The sequence below is a fragment of the Lissotriton vulgaris genome, chromosome 10 (assembly GCF_964263255.1).
Source record: "Lissotriton vulgaris chromosome 10, aLisVul1.2, whole genome shotgun sequence".
Taxonomy (NCBI): Eukaryota; Metazoa; Chordata; class Amphibia; order Caudata; family Salamandridae; genus Lissotriton; species Lissotriton vulgaris.
In genome coordinates, this window is record NC_141698.1 from 543,181,409 (window position 1) to 543,208,546 (window position 27,138).

A 27,138-nucleotide genomic window follows, 5' to 3' on the forward strand; every position below is an offset into this window, starting at 1 on the left:
TTCTGATAACCTTAGATCATGACAACCCTGATCCCCCAAGATTGTGGAAACATTGTACTACTTTTCGCTCAGTCACTTGTGCTCACTTATTCGGTCTCAGAGTTACACAGAAGAAACAGATGGGCGTGTTACAATAAGAATTTATTGCACAGTTCTTCTAGTGTAAAATATATGTGCTGTGACAACTGCTAGACAGTATCAGAGATATATGATCAGCAGCACGATGAATATAAAAGGATAGTACCGTTCTATCAGTTTGCAATAGTCATGAATACATACATGAATATAAAATGCATGATAAAAGAAAGCGCGTGTACTCCTACAATGCCTATCTAGATGTACCCAAGTGTACCTAGCATGTGAGTAGGTGTAAAGCCAAGAGTCCCTCTAGGTTTAGTCTAACCTCATTCCCTGAAGCCAGAGCGTGTGGGACCCAGTCCTGGTCTCGAGTTGGACACCCCGCAAGGGATGTGTTAGACCACTGTCAGCTGGGGCATCTGCATGCAGGAGCCTCAATGTCTCATGTCAGTGTGTCGGCCTGGAAGTCTCAGTTCCCTCTAGCTAACACAAGTAAGAGGTGTTGTATTTATACAGAAAGTATCCATGGTTCCTTTGTCCCTTGTTTCTTGTATAAGACATTGTTGGATTTGAGGATGACGTATAGCATGAACCGTGTAGGTAGATATGGGGAGGAAGATGGTGTAGCCCCAGCCTGGTTCCAAAGAACCCTTATGAATATCCATTCATACTGTGCGAGTCTATTGATGGAGTTATAGGACTCTATTGTTTAGGAGAAATCCTCCTTCTGGACCCAGGACTAGAACTAGGTAAAGGTTCAATCCTAAAAGGCTTGTTACAGAGTAGTGTTGGGGAGGTAATGTAGGTGAAGGGGTATGATGTTACCCGGGCCTATATTAGGGTACCAATATGGAACATAATATCATATCTAGTGGTGTGATAGGAACGGTAGAGTGTAGCAGTGTTCCACGATCTGGAGCACCCATTGGTCGGATGTGATGCTCCTCCACCCTGGGAGTTAAAAGGTGATAAGCCAAACAGCAATTGTGAGCTGCAGAAGATGGATTAAAGCTGCTTTGATTCAGGAGGGGGACTGGGTAGAATGTTGACCTGGACGCTGTCTGCTGGATCCCAGGCCTCTACCCCAAAAGGGGTTGCTGTTCATTTGGATGCAGCCTCTGCTGACATCCTCTGCCAAACATTTGAAAGGGGAGAGGTTGTTGTTGGATTTTTTGAAAGAGTGGAGTTGCACCTAGAGTGAGCAGTGGCCTTTGCTCCAAACAGCTTACAGTCGTCAAAAGGCATGTTTATGAGGGCATAATGAACATCAGCTGAAAAACCTGTAAGCAAACCCTGGAATAAGTTGCACCACCACATTGGACCTTATTCACCTTGCCGTCAGTGGGTTGTGCCTAAGCCTCAACAGATGGAATATTTTGCGGTGTCCTGGCTATCTGTGATCAGTTACTGCAAGTTGACCGAATGGCACCTGAGAGAGCTGGCACAATATATGCCACTCTCCCATCAATTAATCAATCAATCAGGGAATTGTAAGCGTGCTACTCACCCGAGAGGGTCTCAGGGTGCGGGGGGAGATCTGTTTAGTGGAGGAGCCAGGTCTTGAGGGTCTGCCTGAAGGTGTTCAGGGAGGCGGCACGTCTGATGTCTGCTGGTAGCTCGTTCCAGGTCTTGGCTGCAATGTGAGAGAAGGATCCTCCGCCAGCTCTGTGGATGCGCGGGGTTTCGGCCAGTGCGAGTTTAGGAGATAGGAGGTTTCTTTTGGGTACGTGGAAGTTGATTCTGTTGTTGAGGTATTTGGGTCCGTTGTTGTGTAGGCAATTGTAGGCGTGAGTGAGGGTTTTGAAAGTGACTCTTTTCTCCACGGGGAGCCAGTGGAGACTTCGTAGGTGTTGACTGATGTGTTTGTGTTGGGGGATGCCGAGGACAAGTCTGGCGGTGGTGTTCTGTATTGTCTCGAGTTTGGGGAGTAAGGACTTGTTGATGCCGGCATAGAGTGCATTTCCATAGTCCAGACTGTTGGTGATAAGTGCGTGGGTGACTGTCTTCCTTGACGCAGGGGGATCCACTTGAAGGTCTTGCGTAGGGTTTTGAGGCAGCTGGAGGGGACAGCATTGACCTGTTTGTTCATGGTGAGTGATGAGTAGAGTACGATGCCAAGGTTCTTGGTGTGGTCTGAGGGGTAGGTGGGCTTCCGAGGGTGGACGGCCACAAGGTGCTGTCCAATGCAGAAGGGGTGGTACCGAGGACAAGGACTTCTGTCTTCTCGGCGTTGAGATTCAGGCAGCTGTTGGTCATCCAGACTGCGACTTCTTGCATTCCTTTCTGGAAGTTGAGATTGTCAGTGGTGGGGTCTTTGGTGAGGGAGAGGATGAGCTGGGTGTCATCGGCGTAGAATACGATGTTGAGGCCGTGTTGTCGGACGATGGATGCGAGGGGAGCCATGTAGATGTTGAAGAGAGTGGGGCTGAAGGATGAACCCTGTGGGACTCCGCAGGTGATTTTCGTGGGGTCGGAGAGGAAGGGTGGGAGTCTGATCCTTTGGCTTCTTGCTGTGAGGAATAATCGGATCCAGTCCAGGGCAGTTCCTTGTACGCCTGCGTCGTGTAGTCTGGCCACTAGTGTGCGGTGGGATACAGTGTCACAGGCCGCTGATAGGTCAAGTAGGATGAGGGCTGCGGAGTGTCCTTGGTCCAGGAGGGACAGACGGCCACAAGGTGCTGTCCCATGCAGAAGGGGTGGTACCGAGGACAAGGACTTCTGTGTTCTCGGCGTTGAGCTTCAGGCAGCTGTTGGTCATCCAGACTGCGACGTCTTGCATTCCTTTCTGGAAGTTGAGTTTGTTAGTAGTGGGGTCTTGGGTGAGGGAGAGGATGAGCTGGGTGTCATCAGAGTAGGATACGATGTTGAGGCCGTGTTGTCAGACGATGGCTGCGAGGGGAGCCATGTAGATGTTGAAGAGGGTGGGTCTCAGGGATGAACCCTGTGGGACTCCGCAGGTGATTTTTGTGGGGTCGGAGAGGAAGGGTGGGAGTCTGATCCTTTGGCTTCTTCCGGTGAGGAATAATCAGATCCAGTCCAGGGCAGTTCCTTGTATGCCTGCGTCGTGTAATCTTGAGACTAGTGTGCGGTGGGAGACGGTGTCACAGGCCGCTGATAGGTCCAGTAGGATGAGGGCTGCGGAGTGTCCTTGGTCCAGGAGGGTGCGGCGGATGGCATCTGTGGCGGGGAGTAGGGCGGTGTCTGTGCTGTGGTTGCTTCGGAATCCGGATTGGGACGGGTCGAGGACGGCGTTCTCTTCAATGAATCGTGTCAGTTTCCTGTTGACTGTTTTCTCTGCAACTTTGGCTGCGAAGGGGAGGAGCGAAATGGGGCGATAGTTCTCGAGGTCTGTGGAGTCAGCTGTGGGCTTCTTGAGCAGAGGTCTGACTTCTGCGCGCTTCTAGTTGTCTGGGAAGGTGCCTGCTTTGAAGGTCGTGTTGATGGTGCGTTGAAGTTCGGGTGCGATGGTAGGGTGCAAATATCTCCTCAGAAGACTAATTGTTCATGGACCGGAAGGCAAGGCTGGAGGAGCAGAAGGCATGTTTGGCAAACGTTTCTATTCTCTAAGATTCCCAGTGAATCAGAGTAGAGGGGAAAAGCTTTGTGTTTCAGGCGAATGGCAGCTGCTTGTACCACAAGCCTCTCTGGGGTATGGTGCTAAAGCAGTAAGTCAGATTCCCCGGGAGATGGTCAATGCTGCCTCACCATCAGTAAATCAGACAGCGCATCATTGAAGTGCAACAAATGTTCTTGCAGCTCCACAATTGAAGTCTAAGGCTCTTTTTCAACTCGAGCTGTTGTGGCAAAGACCTGGGGAGGTCCTGCGCATCGGGATCAGCTTCAGAATCTGTTCCGAAGTGAGGTGAAGAGTTGGTGGACTAAAAGGTGCCTGGGGCTCGTGTGTCTCCAAAGGGTAGTGGGGGAACACAGGAGACCCACGTTTGGATCACATGTGCTGCTTGGACTTTTTCAACTAATTTGAATCCAGTGACTTCGATGACAAACAGTCACAGAAGCAGCTTTGAGAGAGCATCCGGGCCCCTCAATTTTGACTGCTTTTTCAAAGCATTTAGAGATGGTAAGTTTCACTTCACGGAGGGGCTTACGACTCACCTTCATGCAGCATTTACACAAAGCAGTCCTGCTGGAGCTGAGACACCACATACCCACATTATGGATATCATCACAGACATGTGTCAATGACAATCTCAACATTGCTTAAACCCTGCAATCTTTGGGGGTATATCTGGACAATATATAAAGTTTAGGAGAAAATTCTGTCCAAATTATAGGAATCAAGAATCTCTTTTCCATGTCGAAAGAGGCAGAAAAAAAGGAACTAACAGCGCAAGGAGGTGGAACATATATGGGGGCCAAGATGTCACATATGAGGTAGGTTGGCTGACTGGGAGTCACACCACTCCACCAGTCGATGAGCGATGGATCTGCTAGCATAATGTTATGGATTCAGATTGGCACCTAGGGAAATTTACAAGATGAGGAATCTTCAGTTAGAAGTCTCTATCAGAAATTAAGGATTAGTCACGAGAGACTATTTCTTGTGTCTCGCATTCTTTTTAATCTTCTGAATGCCAAAAGCTATAAGGAGGGTCGCAATCCGAATCCGATGGGTGATCAAAAGGATTACAGATACCCTGTGGTCCATGGAAAAAGTCTGAATTGTAAACAATAATTTGCATGTTCTTAGTGAATTTGGGTGTCGCAGACTATACAATCAAAGACAGTATCATGTTGGACAATGGTCCCATCATTGATAGACAAGGAACGCGGCTGACAATTATGTTGGGAAGGCCACAGGGAGTAGTCAACTAAGACCCAGTCCATGCATTTTCTGAAAGGATGCTGGTAGCCGTCACTTGTGGATGAAAGGGAGATTGTAGACTGTGACAGGTCTACCTGTTTTTTCCCCCCGAAGTTTTTCATAGCACAAATTTGACCCAAAATCAGGTATCGGAGGGCTTTACGTGAGCACCAGCTGTGTTGCATGAGGACACATTCATTTTTGTTAGGCACAAGAAGATTAAGTGATTTGCCCAGAATCACAGGATGTTGAGTGCTATTGCAGAGACTCCTCAGATTTAAAGTCTACCACCCTAACCGTTAGTCTAATTTAGGTACTTCTCAAAAACATCAAGTGGGATAACTACTGAAAAATGTGAGCTGTTGAAGAAAATGTTACTTACCTTTGATAGCAATCATTATGGTGAGCACTTCACCTACCTGCAGAGACCTCACCAATTACTGCCAGGAACCAAAGTGGTCAGGAAAATCTGCAATAGCTCTCCTTCATCCAAATGTGGTGCCTACGGTCTAAGTCACCTCCAACATTTCGCATATGTGAGTCGGAGGGGATATATATATATCTATATCTATATCTATATCTCTCTATCTCTCTCTATATCTATATATCTATATCTATATATCTATGATGTTAGCCGAGGTATCGGAGGAAGGCCACGGTCCGCCCCAGTTCCTTTGAGGAAATTCCAGCTACTTTTGTCATCGAGCGCAGGGGGGAGCGGAGAGACGCCGAATCTTGTCTGCACTGGAAGCTGTGAAATCCGAAGGCTGTGGCAGAGAGCAAGGGACTGAAAACAGACACACTTGTGGTGAAATAATTGTGAAGCCTCATCAACCGACTTCGATATTGCCAGCCCGCTGCATCTCGGAACTGGTAGTTCCAAACACACAAGCGAGCTAAAGCAATGAGAAGCAGGTGAGCCCAGCCGCCACTAGGTGGGAGGAGCTTGTGTATATATAGAATGAGGTGCATTCACGGACTAAGGAAGTGAGCGCATGATGAAGGCACTTGCCAAAACCGGTCCGCCATGTCCTGAATAAAGTACCTGATTGGAAGTCCTGCAGTGTCCGGAGTGAGGTTCTTGTTGACAGGAGAACCGTTGAATATATATATATATATATCTGTATATATATATATAGATATATATATCTGATTTCAGTGGGCGTTGCGGTTTGGGGACCAGAGGGGGCAACAGAGTTTCAGTGTTGGAGTGAACATTTACAACATTGCAGGGTCCTGTAATATGCCGCAAAAAACTATTCAGTCCCCCCGTGTTACCTACCTGGAAGAAACCAAGCATTCTGGGACTGGTAGTTCGCCTGTTGAAGATGACCGGCAGCAGGTGAGCCAAAGCACACGCTTAGGGGTGGAGCGGACTACAACCAATCGGCTAGTGGCTGGACACTTAAACCCACGCTGGTGCTTGTAACCCCGAGACATTGTTGGCGCTGAAGAAGGTTTAGGAAGCCGAAATGCATTCGCCATTTGCACTGTGCTCAATAAAGTTGCCTCTACGAGTTCCCCATATGTGGCCTCTTCTTCTTTTTTGAGGAGTTTTGACACACACACACACACACATGTATATATATATATAATATATATATGTATATATATATATATATATATATGTATATATATATATAATATATATATATATATATATATATATATATATATATATATATATATATATATATATATATATATATATATATATGTTTTTTTTTCTAAAACAATTGACCGTAAGCTGTTTTGGGAGGGCACTCTGCTGAAAGTCCACCATTCGGCTTTTATTTTCCTGCTCTCCGCCGTGTTCTTCAAAGGTTAGTGCCCGACATGTTTCGATGCGGTTTGCATCTCATCAGAGGCTTGCTTCTCGCAATCCAGAAGAAGAGGCTCTCTTTTATTTTTAATTGGAGGCACGCATGATTTGTTTAATCACCCTGAGTGGGATTTGCATAGTGCAGTCCGTAGTGCATGCTGGGAATTGTGGTTTCAAAAGAGCGCTGTATTATGTTCCCTAAGTGGGTTTCTACTGGAGTTGCACTTTTGAAAGCGATTATTTCCTTAGTAGGATTCGGGACACTTTGGAGAGACTACCTATTCCGGTCTTCCAGCGCTGCATGCCATAAGACAGTCTTGTGGAACAGCCTCTCGGTTTCCCATCACACGGATGGTTCTTCTTATCATAGAGATGGTGCTCCCCCCCAGGACGTGGGCCGCCGTTGGTAATTTTCTAAAACAATTGCCCGAAAGCTGTTTCGGGAGGGCACTCTGCTGAAAGTCTACCATTCGGTTTTTATTTTCCTGCTCTCCGCCGTGTTCTTCAAAGGTTACTGCCTGACGTGTTTCAATGCAGTATGCATCTAATCAGAGGCTTGCTTCTCCCATATGTGAGTCAGAGGAGAGATATATAGATATATATTTATACATATAAGGTGCCTTCTTATGTTCACATCTGATGGCAGTTCTCATCCCGGACCGCCTTTCAAAAGCCGAGATAAACCTGTCAAACTTGTAGGAATACAGTGTTCAAAACCACTTTGAACCACACAGTAAGCACAGTAATCACTCAACAAGAGTAGGGAGGCGGGTGGTTCAGTGAGGAATATTCAGAAAAATTGAATGATTGTTACTGAAGTACAATAAAACAGACCTATTCACTGTCAAACAAGAAGAAAATCCTGATTACACTATACATATTGAGAGCCTGGTATTGTTTGAAATAAATGCATCAACAAAACAAGACAAAAGCTTAACCAGAGGGATGTAACCCATCACATCAGCTAACTATTGTAAGACAGTAAAGCATAGCAGATTAGGACAAAATGTTTAAACTAACACATAAAGGTACAGAAAAAATTGATCCAGCGGATAAGAATTGGGAGGCACAAGCACCTTAGAAACGATAAAGTAAGTCACAAGGAAATCCAAGCAACCTGGAAAATGAGCAAAGTGCTACAAACCCAACCTTCCGGCAGAGGCAGGTGAACCAAAAAAGCATGTAACCTGCCCAATCCAATTAATCACTGGTAGCAGGTCCAAGATAAACGCAATCTCAAAAATACACCCAAAAGTGGACATTCCTCCGCTTGCATAAATGATAAAAGGAAGACTGGTAAAGCCATCACCATGGCAAACATAACGAGGGGGGGGGGGGCAACCACAGGCTCATTAACAGATGCTGAGTGAACACAAGTTTAGAGAAACTAGGGAGCTTGACGTAAATGTGCACCTTATTGGCATGGTTTTAACCTTCAACATTCAACTCACCCTACATCCACAAGGTGAGGTAAATGACAGCGAGGGGAGCAAAGTTGTTTCAAGTCGCCTGCACCAAGTCAGAAGACACCAGCTAATAAAAAAAGGCAATAGAAAAAAACTAAGGAGCATCAGAAGCACTAGCTGGTCTAACAGCAAAATCCACACTGCCCTGTTTAACATCAACTGCAACGTCCAAGTTAGGAGCACAGAAAAATTAACTAAGCCTCAAAGTCTCCAGACCAGATGTTAGTAAGAGGAGAAGAAGCAAGGAGAGAGTGCACAATGGCAAGCAGAACACAATAGGCCAAACCAACACTGGCTCAGTGTGTAGGAGAGTAGGGTCTGCTTCCTATGGCTACCCCCACTTTTTGCAGTGTTTCACTGGTTTTTCGGTTTTAGTATGGCTGTGGCCCTGCTAATCAGGCCCACAGCCTAGCTGTACTCTCTCTAAATTGATACCATGTACTTTAGGTACATACCATATTGCACTCAGCCCCAGCTCTGGTGTGAAACTGGACGAAGGGGTGCAACCACCCCCTCCCCAGGTCCACCCATAGGAGGGACCTTAGAGTTAGTCCAACCCCTAAACTTACTATAAGTATAGGACCCCAGTCACTAGAACTTTAGATTACCCTGGAAGAAACTCTGATACATAATTCCTGGACCTTCGACATCCCATTTCGACTGGAAGACTGAAGAATCTCCCTTGTGGTCAAGGAGTGACCACCCTGTCCAAACAGGCACCAACAGCATCTTTGCCGGTCTGCATTTTCGAGGCTTCCGCCGGATCCCGAAGAATCTGAAACACAGGACACAGACTTCCAGACATCCCTGACGCTGACCTGCGCTCCCAGCAAAGCTGAGGCTTGTGGCAGACACGAGAGACGTGGGACCGGAACTCCTGGACATCCTGCATTTTTCCTACTGCGCCTACTTCCTGAGGAATCCCGAAGTTGTGCATTTGGGATATTTGAAGCCCCTTCCTTGACCACCTTTTGCACCGAAGCTCAGAGGCCCACACTCCACGAGTGTCCCGTGGGCCCGCTTTGTGCATTTCACCTTGACGCGTCTTCGGTTCCTAGTCCGTTCGCTAGTGAGCCCCCACGAAGACCAATCTTCACTTTCTCCAGCTTTCCTGGTTGCTCCAGGCTTGCTCCCACTCCTCTCCAAAGGAGGAGTTCCTCAGACCTTGCTGGTCTGCACCGAAGCCCATCTCAACATATTGCGTGGATTGCGTTTGCCAAGGCGTGTTGGGCCCAAATCCGGATACCGAAACCGCAGTCAACTAGATCCTTCGTGGGACAGCTCGAATCCAGCTCTTGGTCGTCGACGACGCCTCCTGGTCCTCGTGACTGATGAGACAAGCTTCACCTTTTTACCTGAAATCACCAGACATCGGCTGCCATCTTCCCATCGCCATCCTGGTCACTGGCTAGTGACCCAGACTCTGTCTCCTCTGCTTTCAGGTTCTTCACATCTCCGATTCACCCTTGGATCCACCTGGACACTTTTCCTCTGGTCGCCTGCAGCACTTCTTCGCAGCTCTCCATTGGAATCAACGACGAAACCCGACAATAAAAGACACCTAGCACCCGACTTCTCTGGGTGAGGTAACACGAGTACGCCGGTGCTCCCGTGGGTCATGACTCTCAAAGTGTCCTAGGCCTAAAAGGGTTCCATCGTAGTTCACCTAAAAGTGCCCTTAAATTGTAAATTTGTAACTTGTTCGTTCTCCATATAAAATCAATGGTAACCCACGGCTGTGTTTAGACACTGCACGCGTCTCCCGTGGGCCTCCTACAGCTTAACCTTTGGTGGTTCTAGGCAGCCCCAGCGATTCCACAGGCCCTAGGCCTGCTTTCTAACTCTCACATGGTTCTTATACCACTATTTTAGTATATGGTTTGTGAGGCCCCTGGGGTCTGAGACAAAATACAAAAAATGAGGGTTCTTTCAAAATTCCCTGGCTAGTGGAAAAAAAACATGAAAAAAGAACTAAATGGTATACTATAGAAGAAAACAAGTTACTTACCTGTAACTTTAGTTCCCCAGTATTGGTAACTTTCATAGATTCCCATGCTTTGTATCATTCCCCGTCGTCGGAATGGGAGTCTCGCTAACAAAAATACCATAGCTGTAGGTACAAAAGACAATGGAAAAAGGCCTAGGCCTCATTACCTTTTGTAGCATATCACCCTCTTTGTGTAAAAGAGACCAAACTTTTGGCCTCAGCCAATCAGAACTGCCTCACCACTTAGAACCTTCCTGAAGGAACCTCAGAGCCTCAGATTTTCGTAGCCGTTGTGTACTGAGACACCATCTGTGCTGTAGGCTGAGCTTTCCCCGGGGAGGTGGGTGGGCGCATGGGAATCTATGAAAGTTACCAATACTGGGGAACTAAAGTTACAGGTAAGTAACTTGTTTTCTTACCCCAGTATTGGAACTTTCATAGATTCCCATGCTTTGTATCAGAGTAGTAAGCAGTAGCAAGATAATCACATTTTGCATCGTAAATAATAGCAGTAGACAACATGACATTAGATACAAAATGTGAAAAAATGGAAGGTGGGAAGATAGGAAAGCTCACCATTAGTGGAAGAGGTTCCTCAGGACAGCCTGTCCAACTGCTGCATCCTCCTGCTGCAGAGATTCCAAGCAGTAGTGCTTGGTAAAAGTGTGGACGCTGCTCCAGGTTGCAGCTCTGCAGATGTCCTTAATTTGCACCCCTGCGAAGAGTGCTGTGGAGGAAGCCACAGATCTTGTGGAATGCGCTCGTATCTTTCCAGTCAGAGGCTTACCAGCAGCCCTGTGACAATGTAATATAGCACTTGTGATCCACCTTGAAACACCCTGTTTGGAGAGTGGAAGGCCTTTACTTGGTCCCCCGAAGGCCACAAACAGTTGGGTAGATTTTCGAAAATCCTTAGTACGCTGTAAGTAAAACTTCAAGCATCGCTGTACATCCAGTGAATGCAAGGCTTTTTCCGCCGGTGTGGAAGGCTGAGGAAAAAACGTTTTCAGAATGACCGGTTCATTCAAATGGAAGTCCGAGGGGACCTTTGGCATGAACCTAGGGTTAGTCCTCATGATGACAGTGTTCCTTTTGAATTGAAGGAAAGGTTCCTGAATGGTCAAGGCCTGTAACTCCCCTACACGCCGAGCCGACGTGAGAGCGATGAGAAGAGCCAATTTCCACGAAAGGTATTTGATGTCAGAACGATGGACTGGTTCGAATGGGCCCTTCATGAGTTGAGAAAGGACCAGATTCAAATGCCACGTTGGTGGAGGTGGTTTCACTGGTGGATAGACCCTGAACAGACCTTTAAGAAACTGTTTAATTATCCTTGAAGACCATAATGAAGGTCCAGAGTCCGTCCTCCTGAATCGTGACAAAGCAGCCAAATGGACTTTAATTGATGAGTGGGCCAGACCAGACTTGGCCAAGGACAGCAGGTATGGGAGGACCTGATGAGGTTTGGAATTGAATGGATCAATGTGTTGCTGTCGACACCAACAACAGAATCTTTTCCACTTAAGGCGGTAAGTTTTGTTAGTGGAAGGGGCCCTTGCTTGGGACAAAACCTCCCTAACTTCCTTAGACAATGGCAGGTTCATAAATTCTCGCTGCTCAGGAGCCATGCAGTCAGGTGTAACGACTGAGGGTCTGGATGTAGAATCTGTCCTTCGGACATCGTGAGAAGGTCCGGCAGAATTTGGAGAGGTAAAGGAGGAGCGATCGACAGCAGATGGAGCTCCGTGAACCAGAACTGCCTCGGCCAAGCCGGGGCTATCAGGATCATCCTGCACGGTTCCATCTTGAATTTCTTGATTAGTCGTGGTATTAGAGGAATGGGAGGAAAAGCGTAGACAAATGTCTTCGACCAGGGTATCAAAAGGGCATTTCCCAGAGAATTTGGATGGGGAAGCCTGCTTGCGTAAGACCGGCATTTGTTGTTGGTCGGGGTGGCAAACAGGTCGATGTCCGGTCTTCCCCACCGGCTGAAGATTTGTTCCAAAATGTCTTGATTCAACTCCCATTCGTGGGTGACCGAGGATGACCTGCTCAGTTTGTCGGCGTTTTTGTTGAGGACGCCCGGCAAGTGTTCCGCCATCAGAGACATGTTGTGTCGGATAGCCCATTCCCAAATCTGCTGGGCTTCTTGTGACAATGGGCGCGATCTGGTCCCTCCTTCCTTGTTCACATAGTGCATGGCCGTGGTGTTGTCCGTCCTGATAAGCACTTGTGAACCCTCCAGGAGAGGAAGAAACGATTGCAGAGCCAGACGTATCGCCCTGAGTTCTAACAGGTTGATGTGGAGGCATTTCTCCTGGGGTGACCAATGACCACTGACATGAAGGTCCTGCAGTACTGCTCCCCAGCCTTCCAACGACGCATCCGTCGTTATCACTTGTGGAGACGGGTCGCTTGCGAAGGATAGGCCTTGGGACAAGTTGTCTAGGTCTGTCCACCATAGGGCCGCATTCTTCATTTCCGGAGTGATCGCCACTTTGTCGTCGAAGGAACCGTGGACTTGCCGCCATTGATTGTCCAGTTGTTCCTGCAAGGGACGCATCCTCAGTCTGCAATGGGGAATCAGTGGAATGCACGACGATATTACTCCCAGCAGAGACTTGTAGCGGCGAACTGAAAGAGACTTTTTTGTTTGTAAGTCTTGGGCCATCGTCTGTAACTTGTGCCTCCTTTCCAGAGTAGGAAAAGCTCGTGAAAGCTTTGAGTCCAAGATGGCTCCCAGAAACCGGGCTCTTCTGGACGGGATCTGGCAAGATTTCTCGTCGTTTAGAGTGAGACCCAGGTTTCGGAATAAATTGGTACACGCTTGAACCGCCTGTAGCGCTGCCTCTCTGGACGGAGCCTTCAGCAGCCAGTCGTCCAGATAGGGGAAGATTTGAAACTTGTGCCTCCGCAGGAAAGCCGCTACTGGAGCCAGCACTTTCGTGAATATCCTTGGGGCTGAACGGAGTCCAAAGGGTAAAACCCTGAATTGGTAATGGCTCTTGGCTACTGTGAATCGCAGAAACCTTCTGTGTGCTGGGTGAATCGGAACATGAAAATAGGCATCTTCGAGATCGAGTGTGGCCATGTAATCTCCCGGGTTGATTAGTTTCAAGATGTCCTGGAGGGACACCATCCTGAAGGACAGAGAGATGAGATAGGTGTTTAGCCCCCTGAGGTCTAAAATGGGACGCCACTTGTCGAGCGTTTTCCTCACCAGGAAGAACCTGGAATAAAATCCCTGGTTTCTTTGGTTCTATGGAACTGGCTCTATCGCCCCTTTTCGGAGCATTTGTTGAACCTCGAGCCGAAGGAGGCGCTGGTGTTTTGAAGGAGTGGCTGTCGGGAGCTTGGGTGGCGGAACTTGAGTGAACTCTAAGGTATGCCCTTTCCGAATGATGTTGAGCACCCAACGGTCCGATGTTATTAGGGACCAGTTGTGAAGGTATTTGGTGACCCTGCCTCCAACTGATGATTTCCTGGAGGAGGGTCCAGTAGGAAGAGCCAGGAGGCCGCTATTGGCGCTTGGACGAATCTCGTCCTCGCGCACCCTGCTTTCCTTTACTGTAAGGCCTGGAGTAGTTGGTAGACTGGCCTTGCCGCTGTTGTTAAGATTGGCGGTGCTGTTGGGAACCGGATCCTGTGTTGGAATACCGTTGTTGTTGGAAGGATCCTCTATACGTACCACCCCTGCCTCTGGCTCCCTTGAAGGGGGACTTCCTGTACTGAAGTGTTCCTAAAGACCTAGCGGTCTCTGTGTCTTTTTTAATATCTTGCAGGGTGTCGTCAATAAGTTTGCCGAATAGAGCCTCACCATCAAAGGGAAGATCCAACACTTTGTTCTGGACCTCTGGTCGGAACCAAGTAGCTTTAAGCCACCCTTGGCGACGGAGCACTGCCGCTCCAGCTAGTGAACGAAATGCCGTAGTCGCAATGTCCATTGCACAATCGATTATTTCCATTGACGTCGCTTCTCCCTCTTTCAAAACTTTCTTTGCCTCCGACATAGATTCAGGAGGTAGCTGGTCAAGGTACGGGGAGACATCGCACCAGAGTTGACGGTCGTACCTACCCAGGATGGCTAAGGCATTAGCTGCTCGCACCAGCAAACTCGCCATCGCTGAGAATCTTTTCCCCACATTATCTAACCTCCGTCCTTCCTTGTCCGGAGGAGTTGTCAGCGGTGCTGAAGGGTTGCGCGATTTCCTCTGCGCTGCCTGCGAGATTACAGAGTCTGGTTTCGGATGACCTGTCAAGGCCGCTGGGGCATCATCGGTTGCTCTATATTTCTTTTCCAGACGCGGTAGCACCGGCACCACCGTCGCCGGGTGTGTCATGGTCTTTAGGCCCTCTTTCCATACATGATCCACAATCGGAATAGATCTGGCATTTTTCTGGAAAGGTTCTTTAAAGTCATATAAGAAGCAATCCGTGGTGACTTTAGGCATTGCTAACTTAAATCTTGCCGCCGCCCTCTCCATCAGCTGATGGAAACCTCCAATATCCACTGGCGGGGAGTCCGCCGGGTCCGGATTTGGCGATGCGGGATTGTCAATAATGTACTCATCATATTCCGTGTCGGGAATAGAGACGTGATCCGAATGTTGATCCTCATCCGAGGATTCATCAACATCATGTGATCTTGGTACCCCAAAGGAATCCTGAGGGACGGCTGTTTGAGGCTGTGGAGAGATTGGAGCCGAGAGCGTAGGTGGCACCAATGACGCCTGAGTCGTGGAAGGCGTAGCAGGTGTTGACGTATTTGGCAAAGGTCTACTGGCCTTAGACTTATAGTCCTGTAGCATCCTATGTAGATCCTGCAGGAAAGATGTTGGCACTGAAACCATTCCCTGGTCAGAGTGCTGTTGTTGCAGTTGACCATGATCATGCTCCTCGTGGGTGTATTCGCCCTCTGAGTCGGTGTCCTGGCATTTGACAAATAGTTGCGAAGGACTATTGGCATAACTATATGCATCTTGGTCATCTTCCTCTGATTGACCCTCTTGCAAGAGCATTGTTGGTAGCAGAGGGGACACTGCCCTTGGAGAAGTCATCTCAGGTGTGATCCGCGTCACAGAAATGGTGATACGCTTTTCTGTGGCCAAGATCGTGGGTTCCGTCGTCGACGGTTGTACATACGCCGTCGAGATAGGCGTCGTGGACGTTGTCGTCGACGAGACTGTGGACACACCAGCCGTCGTCATAGTCATCGTCAACGCCCTCGTCGACGAGACCGTCGTCGACGACACCGTCGTCATTGTCGTCGACGGGACTCTCGTCGTCGACATTGTCGTCGTCGCCCTCGTTGGTATCATCGTCGACGGGGCTTTCGTCGACTGAGCCTTCGTCGTCGACGGGGCCTTTGCCGTCGACTGGATCTTGGGCGTCGACGGGGCTCTCGTCGTCGACGGCTCCTTCGTCGACGGCTCCTTCGTCGACACTTGTGAAGCCGGTACCTTCGTCGTCGGCGCCTTCTCCGCCGTCGACGGTCTCGTCGTCGACGAACCTCCAGTTGACGGAGCCTTAGATGATTTAGTCGACGGGACTCCCGCTGTCGACGTCTTTGTCGTCGAGGACCTAGAAGTCCTCTCAGAAGACTGGCTTTGAGGCGTTTTGAAGGCTGTGGAAGTCTTCGCGCCAGTAGACTGCGTAGAAGGTCCATCCCTCTCCTTTACACTTCCGTGAGGAGATTTGCTGGGACCTTGGCTCTCAGACTCACTGGGGGTCTTTTTTGAGGCCTTAGAAGATCGACTTACAGAAGAAGAAGGGGAACCCCTACCCCTTTTCACTGACCTTCTAGTAGAAGCCATCGATCCAGCATCTTCACTGTCACTGGAGACAGTATCCTTCCTCGATTTAAGCCTTTGCAGCCATGTCAGGAGCCTACCCTCACGGTCCCGGAGGGTTTTGGCAGAAAAGGAGCGACAGATTGCACATTTAGCTACCTGGTGGTCAGGATAGAGGCAATAGATGCAGTCCTCATGCTTATCCTCCACAAACAGCCTTTTCTTGCCACAGGAGGAACAAGGCTTGAAAAGCGCTTTTTTCTTCTCAATCTCCGACATACTGTCAGGCAGCAACAATCCTGAGAAGAATCCCAAAGATCATGAAGAAAAAACTGTTGAAAAACCTGATGAAATCCTGTAGAAAAGTAGAAGTTGAGCAGAGCTCAATGGAGACTCCCTAGCACAACGTGCGGTAGAAAATCTGAGGCTCTGAGGTTCCTTCAGGAAGGTTCTAAGTGGTGAGGCACTTCTGATTGGCTGAGGCCAAAAGTTTGGTCTCTTTTACACAAAGAGGGTGATATGCTACAAAAGGTAATGAGGCCTAGGCCTTTTTCCATTGTCTTTTGTACCTACAGCTATGGTATTTTTGTTACCGAGACTCCCATTCCGACGACGGGGAATGATACAAAGCATGGGAATCTATGAAAGTTCCAATACTGGGGTAATAAGATAATCAGGCCTAATGATCTCGCTTCGGAAGGGGGAGTTTATCTTCAAAATAGTCAATGAAGCTCCTGTACTCTCTACTTGAAATTACCTCCGTGCTGCTCCTTAGTTTGCCATTTGGTTCTTTTTTCATTGAAGGGTGATTCTACCCCATTTCTTCAGACAAGCAATATTTTGCAGTCTGATTCCAGAAAATAGGCATACTATACATATAAAATTTACATTATATTTAGAGTGTAGTAGGGATCGTACTAGGTCCTGACGAGTAAAGCAGTGGGGACTGCTTACAAAACATGTTGACCCAGTAGAGGGCATTTAATGCAAATTCACCCTCTACATAAAGAACCCCCTTTTTAACGTTGCAAGCTAGGGAAAGTGAATACAGTTTGTTTTTTCCACTAGCCAGGGAATTTTTAATGAACCCTCATTCTTTGTATTTTTTCACGGACCCTACCACTCTCACTACCCACACCTCACATAGCCTATTCTCATAATATCAAGTGCTCCCGGTTAGTTGTAGGTAGTAGCAGGTCCCGCCCCGTAGAGGGACGTGAAGACCCCTATGATGAGGCATGACACTATGGGATTCGTAATGTGTGAGGGGTATTTTAAAAACACTTAGTGCTCCCCTTGACTATTTAAAAAAAAACAAAAAGAACTTCTTTGCCAGATAAGAGTACAATCACATTGTTTATGAATGACTTTATAACCTACCATCAATAAGGGTCGTTTGGACTGGTGCAAGGTGCCCACTAGAATAGTGGACATCATATACCAGGCCAACTTCTCACACAGTGCACATCTCCCCAACAACAGAAAATACGCCGTCCAGGGAAGACATGGCTTAGCAGTTCGGTCTGGACTGTTCTCATGAGGCACAGGGTCAAGACTGATTTGCATATAGCTATGTCTGAACTGGGGTGGCTTGGTGAGCAACATAACAATGGATTAAACCCATATCTGTGACTGGGGGTGAAAGTTTTGCCATTGTGCAACATTCCGTCCATCATCTTGTGTGTTTTGCAGACCAGATTGAGTGCCATACACTAGCTATGGTGCCATTTTCAACATATGTATACAAACTGGATAAGACCTTTGGCTGCAGTTATACAAATCTAGACCAAGACGAAACAGATCAGATATCAGAAGTTGACCTTCATAGGTTCATACAAAGAGCCAGACAGTCCCTTACAGCCCTAAGGAGTCAGGAGGTGTAGCACATCCAGGAAAGACTTGGCAAGTGTCATCAGGTGCCAGTTAGGTCAGGACCAAATAGTGAGCAAAACACCAGAACAGAGCTAGGCACTAGCACAGAGCCTAACTAAATTCACAATAAAAAGTATGGGTTAGTGTTCTAGAAAGCTATATTAATTTCTGGAGGAGAAAGGGCTATGGTCAAGATATTCTTCTCTGCTTTAGGGTGTTCAATGTGAGTGAGAATTCATGCTGTAAGAGAGTTGATTAACAACTGGAAAGCATGATGTGCCTTCTAATGTGTTGGGCTATGCATTGCTACAGATTCAGTGCACAGCTGAAGGCACTACAAGCAAAAAAAAGTCTGGATTTGTGGTGCGAATATTACTGACTATTTTTCAGCTTTAGACTGGGTTTTGTACTTTTACAGTTGGCTGGTTACAACTGGTGGGATATCTAAGCAGACATCTAATGAGGCGAAAGTACAACAAGCATTATTGTCTTTACAAAATAAAACAAAAATCCATCTTTTACAATGAGCTGCTTATTTTTAAGTGTCGAATTGTTTGGCAAATGAGAGCAGTAATTAATGACAGTAAGAGCTGTGAAGTTAAAATCGTGGGCAACATATTTGATAGATCAAGTTAAAATAAAGAAAGGCCTACAAACGGGGTCAAAAATAAAGTTGTAATGGGGAAACCCTTTCATAATCTACCTATACATCAACTTGATATTTAGTAGTAAGTTACCATGAAACCTGACCAATAAACACCAATAACCAACTGGTCCATCTCCAGACAATACCAAAAACACCCACATATTTTATACATGTATAAAGCGAGAGAGCAAATGAATCCATTATAGAAACAATGATGTACAAGAAATCTTCGTAAAAACTGCATGCAAGACACCAAGAAATCCTCCGGAGAAAGGTGTGCCCTAATGCAAAATGATAACATTAAAACTGATCTATCTGTTTTCTAGACGCACACAAGCGTGTAAGTGTCTTAAACATCATCCAACAATCGTCTATGATGAGAGTGAACACAGCACATTTTCAAGAATACCACTTGAGCAATGTATACAGATTTTATCTATATCAGAAATATATGTAGAATAAATCTCAGTACAAAGCATGCACATAATCAGGGGGGTCGTACTGAAAATTAGGATTGGATCAAGCTATAGTGGAACAACATTGTACATTCCCAATTTACACATAAAGAACACAAACACTGATTCATCAAGTAAGACTACATTATGTATGCAGATAACTCACGTTTGAGGCTGGGCTGGATCTTCCCCTAAGGTAACACTCTCCCCTTGGATTTCAGTGAAACACTTCTCACAGAAATGATACCTGTAGAGAATAATGACATGGACAGACTCATGAGGTCATTTGCACAAACTAAAGAGGGAATCAGAATGAAGACTGTAAGAACATGTTACTTACCTGCAAGAAAAGCTCAGTACATCTTATGATATATACAGGACTAAAGAATATTGGGGGGAACTGTCTATCTCTCTGTAGTGTCAGTTTAGAGAACCAGGTGGGACCTTATTCTACCTAGAATGCACAACACACTCACATTCACCACTACATCTTCCTTTCAAACTTCTTGGAGGCATCCCCAAACATAATGAAGCAAATAAAGGAAAATCATGTAAGATGAATCAATGACGTGAGTGCAAGGCGCTATCGACAGAGAGCGACCATCACTTACAAAATGAGACCGCTTAACGGTATTGGGACAACAAAATCACTAACAAGGTTGTCATGAGCTTAACAAAGGATCAATGCCAGAGCCAGAAATCAAGGGAATGAACATGGTGGCAGAAGTCCTGGAGATGGATGCACAAATTGTGACATTTCCTGAGAAAAAGCAAAAGTGATTTAAAAAAAGGGGATGGAGAGATCATGGAAGATATGCTCAGAATTAAGTCCTATACTTGCTGGGAACTCTTGCAAAATTTCAGACATTTGGGCAGAGGCTACAGAGCCATATTTATTTGCTGGAAGCATGAGCCGTACAACTCTGCCAGAAAGAGGTAAAGAAGTAATCGTTAAGATGGATCCTAGTCCTTCAAGAAGGTAATCTATTTATGGATCTATTTCGGATAGACCTGCAAAATGAATGGGCTTTAATTCCTGTAAGGGTTTGTTAGCGTGTGTGTGTAAAATCCACCTTTATAATGCCAGTCTGTAATGAGCTATTTGTAGGGTGAACAGATTTTTAAAGCAAAAACAGGGACAGACCAGACACTGAAGTAGGGCTAAAGGCTGATAATGATCAAGGTATAAATCTGGCATGTTCTGGTTTTGGCGTGGTCTTGTAAATAGGAATTATTTTTATTTACATATATGGAATGGTTTCTTACCTGTAATCCCAGGCATCTCTCTCAGGAATTTCTATTGAAGTCATAGGCAGAAAATAGTCCCACCAATGTGCTGGGATCCTGGAGCACTTAAGTGTAGATGTTCGTCTCTCTTCAGGAAGGCAGTAGAAACACTTAAGTGAAGAACATTATGCAGCCCATAAAGAAAGCTACAGTGGACAAATTCTTCAGCTTGTACTTCAAAAAGGATCATGAAAATCCTATATATATGCCTATTTTAAAGCCAATACTTTGGAAAACAGCTTCAATCTTTCACAAACATTTTTTGTAAAAGTAGATAGATAAATGATAGCAGGACAGTGGTAGCCATTATGTGAGAGAAAAAAAACAGTTTGTGCCTTAAAGAACCTAGAGACCATTATATCCCATCATGCCCAGCAGGTGATAGTAGTTTCAATTCTTTGACCAGATGTGGGAGTGATAGATAGGTCCAATATTTGCCTCTGCCATCTCCTACGGGGAGGTGGGATGGTTGCGTATGACTTAAATGGAGACTCCTGTGAGAGAACTGGAATTACAAGTAAGAAACCATTCCTCTCCCATGGGGATCTCCAAGGACAGTCCTAAGCACTAAATAGAGTAGCAAGCTCATCCCAACCAAGACTGGTGGAAAAGGCAGAGGAAAAATCAAACTAAGCAAATACATTTCTCAGGGAGGTCTGTCCTACTTGACCATCTGTTCTAGCACAGAGTCCAAACAATAGTGCTTGGTAAAAGAGTGAACAGACCTCCATGAAGCGGCTTTGCAAATTTCAGCTACAGGGACATTTCCCATCAAAGCGGAAGTGGCTGCTTTGCCCCTAGTAGAATGAGCCTTGGGTCTAGCGGATACAGTCTTATTGGCTTTTAGGTAGCATAACAGGATGCAAGATACTATGCATCGGAACATAGATTGTTTGGAAGTGGCTAGTAGGGTACAGAGTGGGCTGCAATTTAGAAACAATTGGTCTGATTTAAGTAAGTCTCGTATTTGATCTAGATAAAACTTTAAGACTCGCCTAACGTCAAGGGAATGGAAAGTTCTTTCAGCCAGAGTGAAACGATGCTGAAATAAAGTTGGTAAGGAACTAGTCTGATTGAAGTGAAAAACCTAGACTTTTGGAAGGAAGTTTGGGTGAATTCTCAGCACTACTTTATTGGAAAGAATAACAGTGTATTGTTTGTGATAACACAGGGGGGTGGTTAGCTGATGATCAAGACGGTCGCACACTAAACATGCTCTCCTAGCCGCCAACGACTAATCCCCTAATATTCGATGGGGTTCTGCCTCATCCACCCCGATTCTGGGTGGGTCGGACAGAGCGAACCGAAAGCGACATTCAGGGCTAGAGGGAGTCCAGTGCTAAAGGCTCTGCGGAGCGGGCCAGCCAGCGCAGACCAATTAAAATGGCGCTGCTGGGTGCGTCGCTGATCGTGAACTGTGGTGCAGTCGAAACTGATAGCGAGGGCTGCAATCCCCAAGGTACGAGGCCCTATTGGTCGGGACATTGCCCGACAGATAGGTCTGTGGCAGAGATGCCCACTATTGTGCTGGTGCGGAGTGAGACGGGAAGAGGTCCGGCGGCCGGCAAGAAGCAGAGGATCTTCGTGTGTGGGGGCTGGGCCCTGATGGAGCGGTCGGAGCAGACTGCTGGGATGAGCTTTGTGGGCCGTGGCGCTGAGGTTTTATGCGCGGGTTTAGGACGCCCGCCTTCTCGTTGGCGAGGTCTGCTGGAAATACTTGGAGGTGGACCCACCGGCTTTGTTACAGGTAGAGTCTGCATGCGGAGGCCGGACAGGAGGGTCAGCAATGGAGCAGGTTTGAGTGGTGGAGGCGGCTCAGACTCCTGTGTGGGGACCAGAGCTTCGCTGCTTGCAAAATGACTCAAGGCAAAAATGCTCTCTAATCGGAAATCCATCTGCCCAAAGAATGACGGCAGTGGTTGGTGCAGAAAACTTTGGCCGTGGGCGGACGGCCTTGGAGGTGTCTGGGTGAGGCCTATCAGGATCGCCATCCCAGTCTCCTGAATGCACTGGGACATTGCTGCCTGGTGACACAGAGGAAAATGATTGCCTGCGATGTGCTGGGTCTGGCTCTGCCTCTGGGGGGCTTCTGGGAGTTGGGAGTGGAGAAATAAGTTTCAGATCTCTTCCCAGAGATCCTCATCTTAAACACCCTCTGCCCAAAAAGACTCCCCAAGTATTTCTCCATCAAAAGAGTCCTCAGTTGCTCCCCTTGCATACAATTATAGCTCGGGTGTTACTATAGAGATCGAGATGCAATTTTACAGGCGGCCCCGTTACACGGAGACCTACATTATGAGAACTCGATGGTCTGCTTTTCCCGGATTTGACCCTCCAGGTGCAACGCTTCAGACTGAGTTTTGATTCAGTCAAGAAGGCCCTTGGGGAAAAAAGCCATCAAGTACATGATGCCAAGCTATGAATCATTGCTGATGAGAAAACGCTACACTTCACGACCCCGGAGGAGGCCTGGGAATGGCTGGAGGGCTGAAAGGAGGCTGGGCGAGGAAGGTGCCATAAGGAGGAGGCCCTTCCTACAGACAACAATCCTGGATAGCAGAGCCGGGCAGCTTTGCTCAGCCGATCCCACCGGAAGACCGCTCCTGATGAGTGAAACACTCTTGCTGAACCGACATTAGACTGCTATCACTGTTTAAATTCTGCTTTGGGGTCAGTGGGAAAGTTTTGTGGGGAAGAGGGGTCCGCCGCAGGAGGGCGAGCGGACTGAGGTAATGGTTCTGGGCCTCCAGTTGTTAAGCCGGCTAGGGTTCAGAAGGCCCCCCTCCCCCCAAGAAGATATGACCTGGTTTATCCCTACTGTCAGGGGATACTGAGACAAACTGCATAATTCTCTAACTAATTCATATTGGCAGCGATAACACCCTCCTGTAGTTGCCTGCACAGGTTTGGGCGACAGGCACACTGGAGGTTGGGGAACTGTGGGATGTGGGAGTTTTCTTTAGTTGATTTCTTGAAACCTTTTGTTCATTAATTTAATAGGCAGCCAGTTGCAAGGATGGGGTATGCTGCGAGACTTCAGGGCTGGATTAGGGTTACTTCACATGACCGCACACATGGCGGGGACACAACAAACACATTTACCTCTGGACCTGGAAAGTGAATGAAATTGGCAAAAAATTTAACGTACTCTAGTACTGCAACATGACAAGTGCCACTACCCGGACACTGTACTGGTGCAAGAAACACAAATCCAAGGTAACCACTACATTTGAGATGCTTAGATAGAAATGCAAATTGGCACATGCTGAAAGGGTCAGATACTTAAAGCTTGGTCATGCCCTACGAGTCTGTATACAGGAGGCGACAAACCTGCTGGATTCCTCAACGTTGGACACTTTGCTCATAGAACCCATCCAGACAAGGAATGTCCATGATCCATCGAAAACTAATGAATAATTCCCCGACCCAATCTGACCTGAGACAATCCTGGGTAGACGATCCGGCAGACGTAGACGATGAGGATTGGACGGAGGCCCTGCAGGACCCAAAGGAAATAGCTATCTGAGCCAGATTTAGGCTAGTGCAACTCAAACTTTAACAATGGACATAATATTCATGCACTTTTCTGCACAAAATTAAGAACACTAGACACACCACTGTGTGTAAGGGGGTGCGCCTATGAAGGCACTTTCTTCTACAATCTATGGGAATGCCCTGTGATCCAGGAGTATTGGCGAGGGGTGACGACAGAAGTATAGGGTCATGTCAGAACGAGTGCCCATGGATGCTAAACGGTTGCTACTGCTGGCGCAAGGGGAGGAGGAACTGTCCCCGAAACATCAAGATTTGGCAAACGCTGGCAGCAGGGGTGGCAAAGAGCAAAATCACGAGACGATTGGGAGCAGCCCTTCCCCCGATACTGGCTGAGTGGAAAAACAACCTTGACTGGTGCCAGAGAGCAGTGGAAGTAGCCTACCACAGTAGAGTTTGTCCCAAAAAAAGGAGGAGGGTGTCGGCCCCTTGGTGGGCGCACCATGGCACAATCTTGACTTTGCCGCTCAACTTTGTACTCTGGGACTGATGCTCACTATCATAGGAAAGTGAAAGCTACAAACATTTCTTGTGGCCGTAAAAGCGGCAACTTAATACCAGCTGTCTATTGGGAGATGTTGCCTGGCCAGTCTATGATTTGTATTCTGCACTGTATTGTAATCCCGGACTTACGCTGTATTTTCCGGCTCTGCCTTCTACGATGGGCTTTGTTTAATAAAAATATATATTTTAAAGCTTTTTGATAACACCTTGATTTCGCTAACCCTGTATGCAGATGTGTTCACTATGAGGAAAGAAGTTTGCAAGATATGTTGCATGGATGTTTTCTAAATGGGTTCAGAAGGGTCCTACATGAGGCGTGAGTGAACTATTTTGAGCACCTAAGGAGGAGAAGGACGCCTAATGGGAGCGAAAACCTTTTCAACCCTTCTAAAAAAAAGTCTTAGTATGGAAGAATGACAATCTTAGCAGGTTGTTGGGTCCACATTCTTATTACAACACCAAATGAAAAATCTCTTCCATTTGAAGGAATAGACTGAACAAGTTGAGAATGTTCATGCAGTCTTGTGGAATGTTCAAGTGTCCATACTGAACTAGCCTAGGAGCCATGCTGCCAAATTCAAGGAGAAGAGATTGGGGTGAACCCAGTGGCGGTTTCTCCATTTCGGCGTTGCCCCACTTATAATTATTGCACATTTTAGGAGCACGTAGCTTAAAATTATTAATACAATTTCAACTTTTAATGTTGAAATTCACTGTATTAATAATTTAAAGCGGCTTACTCGCATCGTGAAGCGCAGTCACATCACATGACATTGACAACCAGCCTGAGCCTGCAGTGGATAGCTGCCTGGCCTGCGATAGACAGTCAATTGTTGTGCGACTGCGCACTGTGCACGGCGGCAGGTTGGTAGTGCACATGTTGGGTTTAGCCGGCTGCCTTTCCGAGGCCAGGAACCCGACATGCGCACAATGGCTTTTAATGAGCAAGCACAGGGTTGCCCAAAACCGCAGACCCCAGTAGTTAAAAAATGAGCGGCGAGTTGGCCTGCTCACCCCAATCCTGGCGCTGCTCGCTTACAGAGAGAGCCTCTCTGTAAGAGAGCAGCGTCTGGATTGGCTGTGTGTGCTGCAGCATGTAGTGTTCGGTGGGGCTTGCCAGTCTAGTCATTGAGCAGCATAGGCATGATTGATGACTGACGACTTGGCAACGCAGGGGTGGGAGGGCCCGCCCAACGTCCAAAGTACTAGCAATGCCCAATCACTGTAATGGCTTATTGTTAAGCCATGCAGTGATTGGTCATTCTGCTGTTGCTGGGCAAATCGGGCCGGGCAGTCACCCTTCCTCCTCCCTCTAACTCTCTCGCTGCACGCCACAGGATGAACACGTGTACTAGTGTACTGTGCACTGTACCAGTACGCACTCAACTCATCACTCGAGATCGAATCGAGCAGTAGTGAGTCCTGCAATCTCGCATAGAAGAGTCAACTCAAGTTAGCAGGTAGTTAAGTAAGTTTTAGTGTTAACTTAAAGAACAAGTTACTTACCTTCGGTAACGATATATCTGTAAGAAACATTAGTTAGTGTTAGATTCCTTACCTTAGAATATCCCCAGGCGTCAGTCTGGATCCGGAAACTTTTGCGTAGCAGTACCCCTGCGCGTCGGTAGGCGTCGTCTGCAGGCGTCCCCTGCGGCTCCGCGTCCGTCGTCGGCGTCGTGCGCCGTGATGACGTCGCTGGAGTATATAGACGCCGCCTTCGCGCGCTGACGTCAGTTCTTTGTACATAGCTTTTCCGCGCCAGAAAACGCAGAGCCATGAGAGAACCAACACTGGTGCCATATGCAACTAGGGCCCTGAAAAGGATGTCCTTAACCCTAGGTATCAGTTCGCAGAACGGGGAGGATGGGTGGGTTCGGTAAGGAATCTAACACTAACTAATGTTTCTTACAGATATATCGTTACCGAAGGTAAGTAACTTGTTCATCTGAAAGAAACACGTGTTAGATTCCTTACCTTAGAATAGATACCCCAGCAATACCAACCCCAGTGGTGGGTCTGCGAACCAATACATTCCTACACCAAAAGTCCTGGAGGACAGAACGGCCAAAGAAGCCATCCCTCCGGACTTGACTGTCCAGGCAGTAGTGCCTCGCAAAAGTGTGCAGCGAGGCCCACGTAGCCGCCTGGCAAATGTCCTGCAAAGGGACTCCCCGGCCCAGGGCAGTAGTAGCGGCCGTGGCCCGAGTGGAATGGGCCCTCAGCCCAACAGGAGGCTCCTTCCGAGCCAAAGAGTAGCACGCTTTGATGCACATAACGACCCACCGAGAGATGGTACGTTTACACACCGCCCGTCCCTTCTTCGCACCCACGTAGCCAACAAACAGTTGGTCATCCACCCGGAACTGGCGTGTGCGATCCATATAAAATGAAAGCGCACGTTTTGGGTCCAGACGATGGAGCCGCTCTTCATCCTTTGAAGGATGCGGAGGCGGGAAGAAGGAAGGGAGGGTGATGGACTGCCCGATGTGAAAAGCAGAAACTACTTTGGGCAGGAAAGAAGATCTAGTTCTCAGAACCACCTTGTCAGGATGAATGGACAGGAAAGGAGGTTGGATAGAAAGAGCCTGGAGCTCACTCACTCTCCTGGCAGAGGTGATGGCAACCAGGAAAGCCGTCTTTAAAGTCAGGAGACAAAGAGGGCAAGAATGAAGGGGCTCAAAGGGAGCACACATGAGAAAGGTAAGAACCAGGTTCAAGTCCCACTGAGGCATCACAAACGGAACAGGTGGATACATGTGTGTGATGCCCTTCAAGAATCTCGTTACAATCGGGGACTTGAACAAAGAAGGCTGATCAGGAAGCCTTAGAAAGGCTGAAAGGGCAGAAAGGTAGCCCTT

General features: G+C 47.4%; 1 protein-coding gene across 1 annotated transcript in view; it reads right to left on the minus strand.

The window, feature by feature from the left end:
• The window catches only part of CREBBP (CREB binding lysine acetyltransferase), a 1,189,106-nt gene that overhangs the window by 570,523 nt on the left and 591,445 nt on the right, over positions 1 to 27,138 (minus strand). The window contains exon 13 of the mRNA XM_086939791.1: positions 19,104 to 19,184. Coding sequence (XP_086795917.1) covers positions 19,104 to 19,184 — 81 coding nt within the window. The remainder of the gene's footprint in view (positions 1 to 19,103; positions 19,185 to 27,138) is intronic.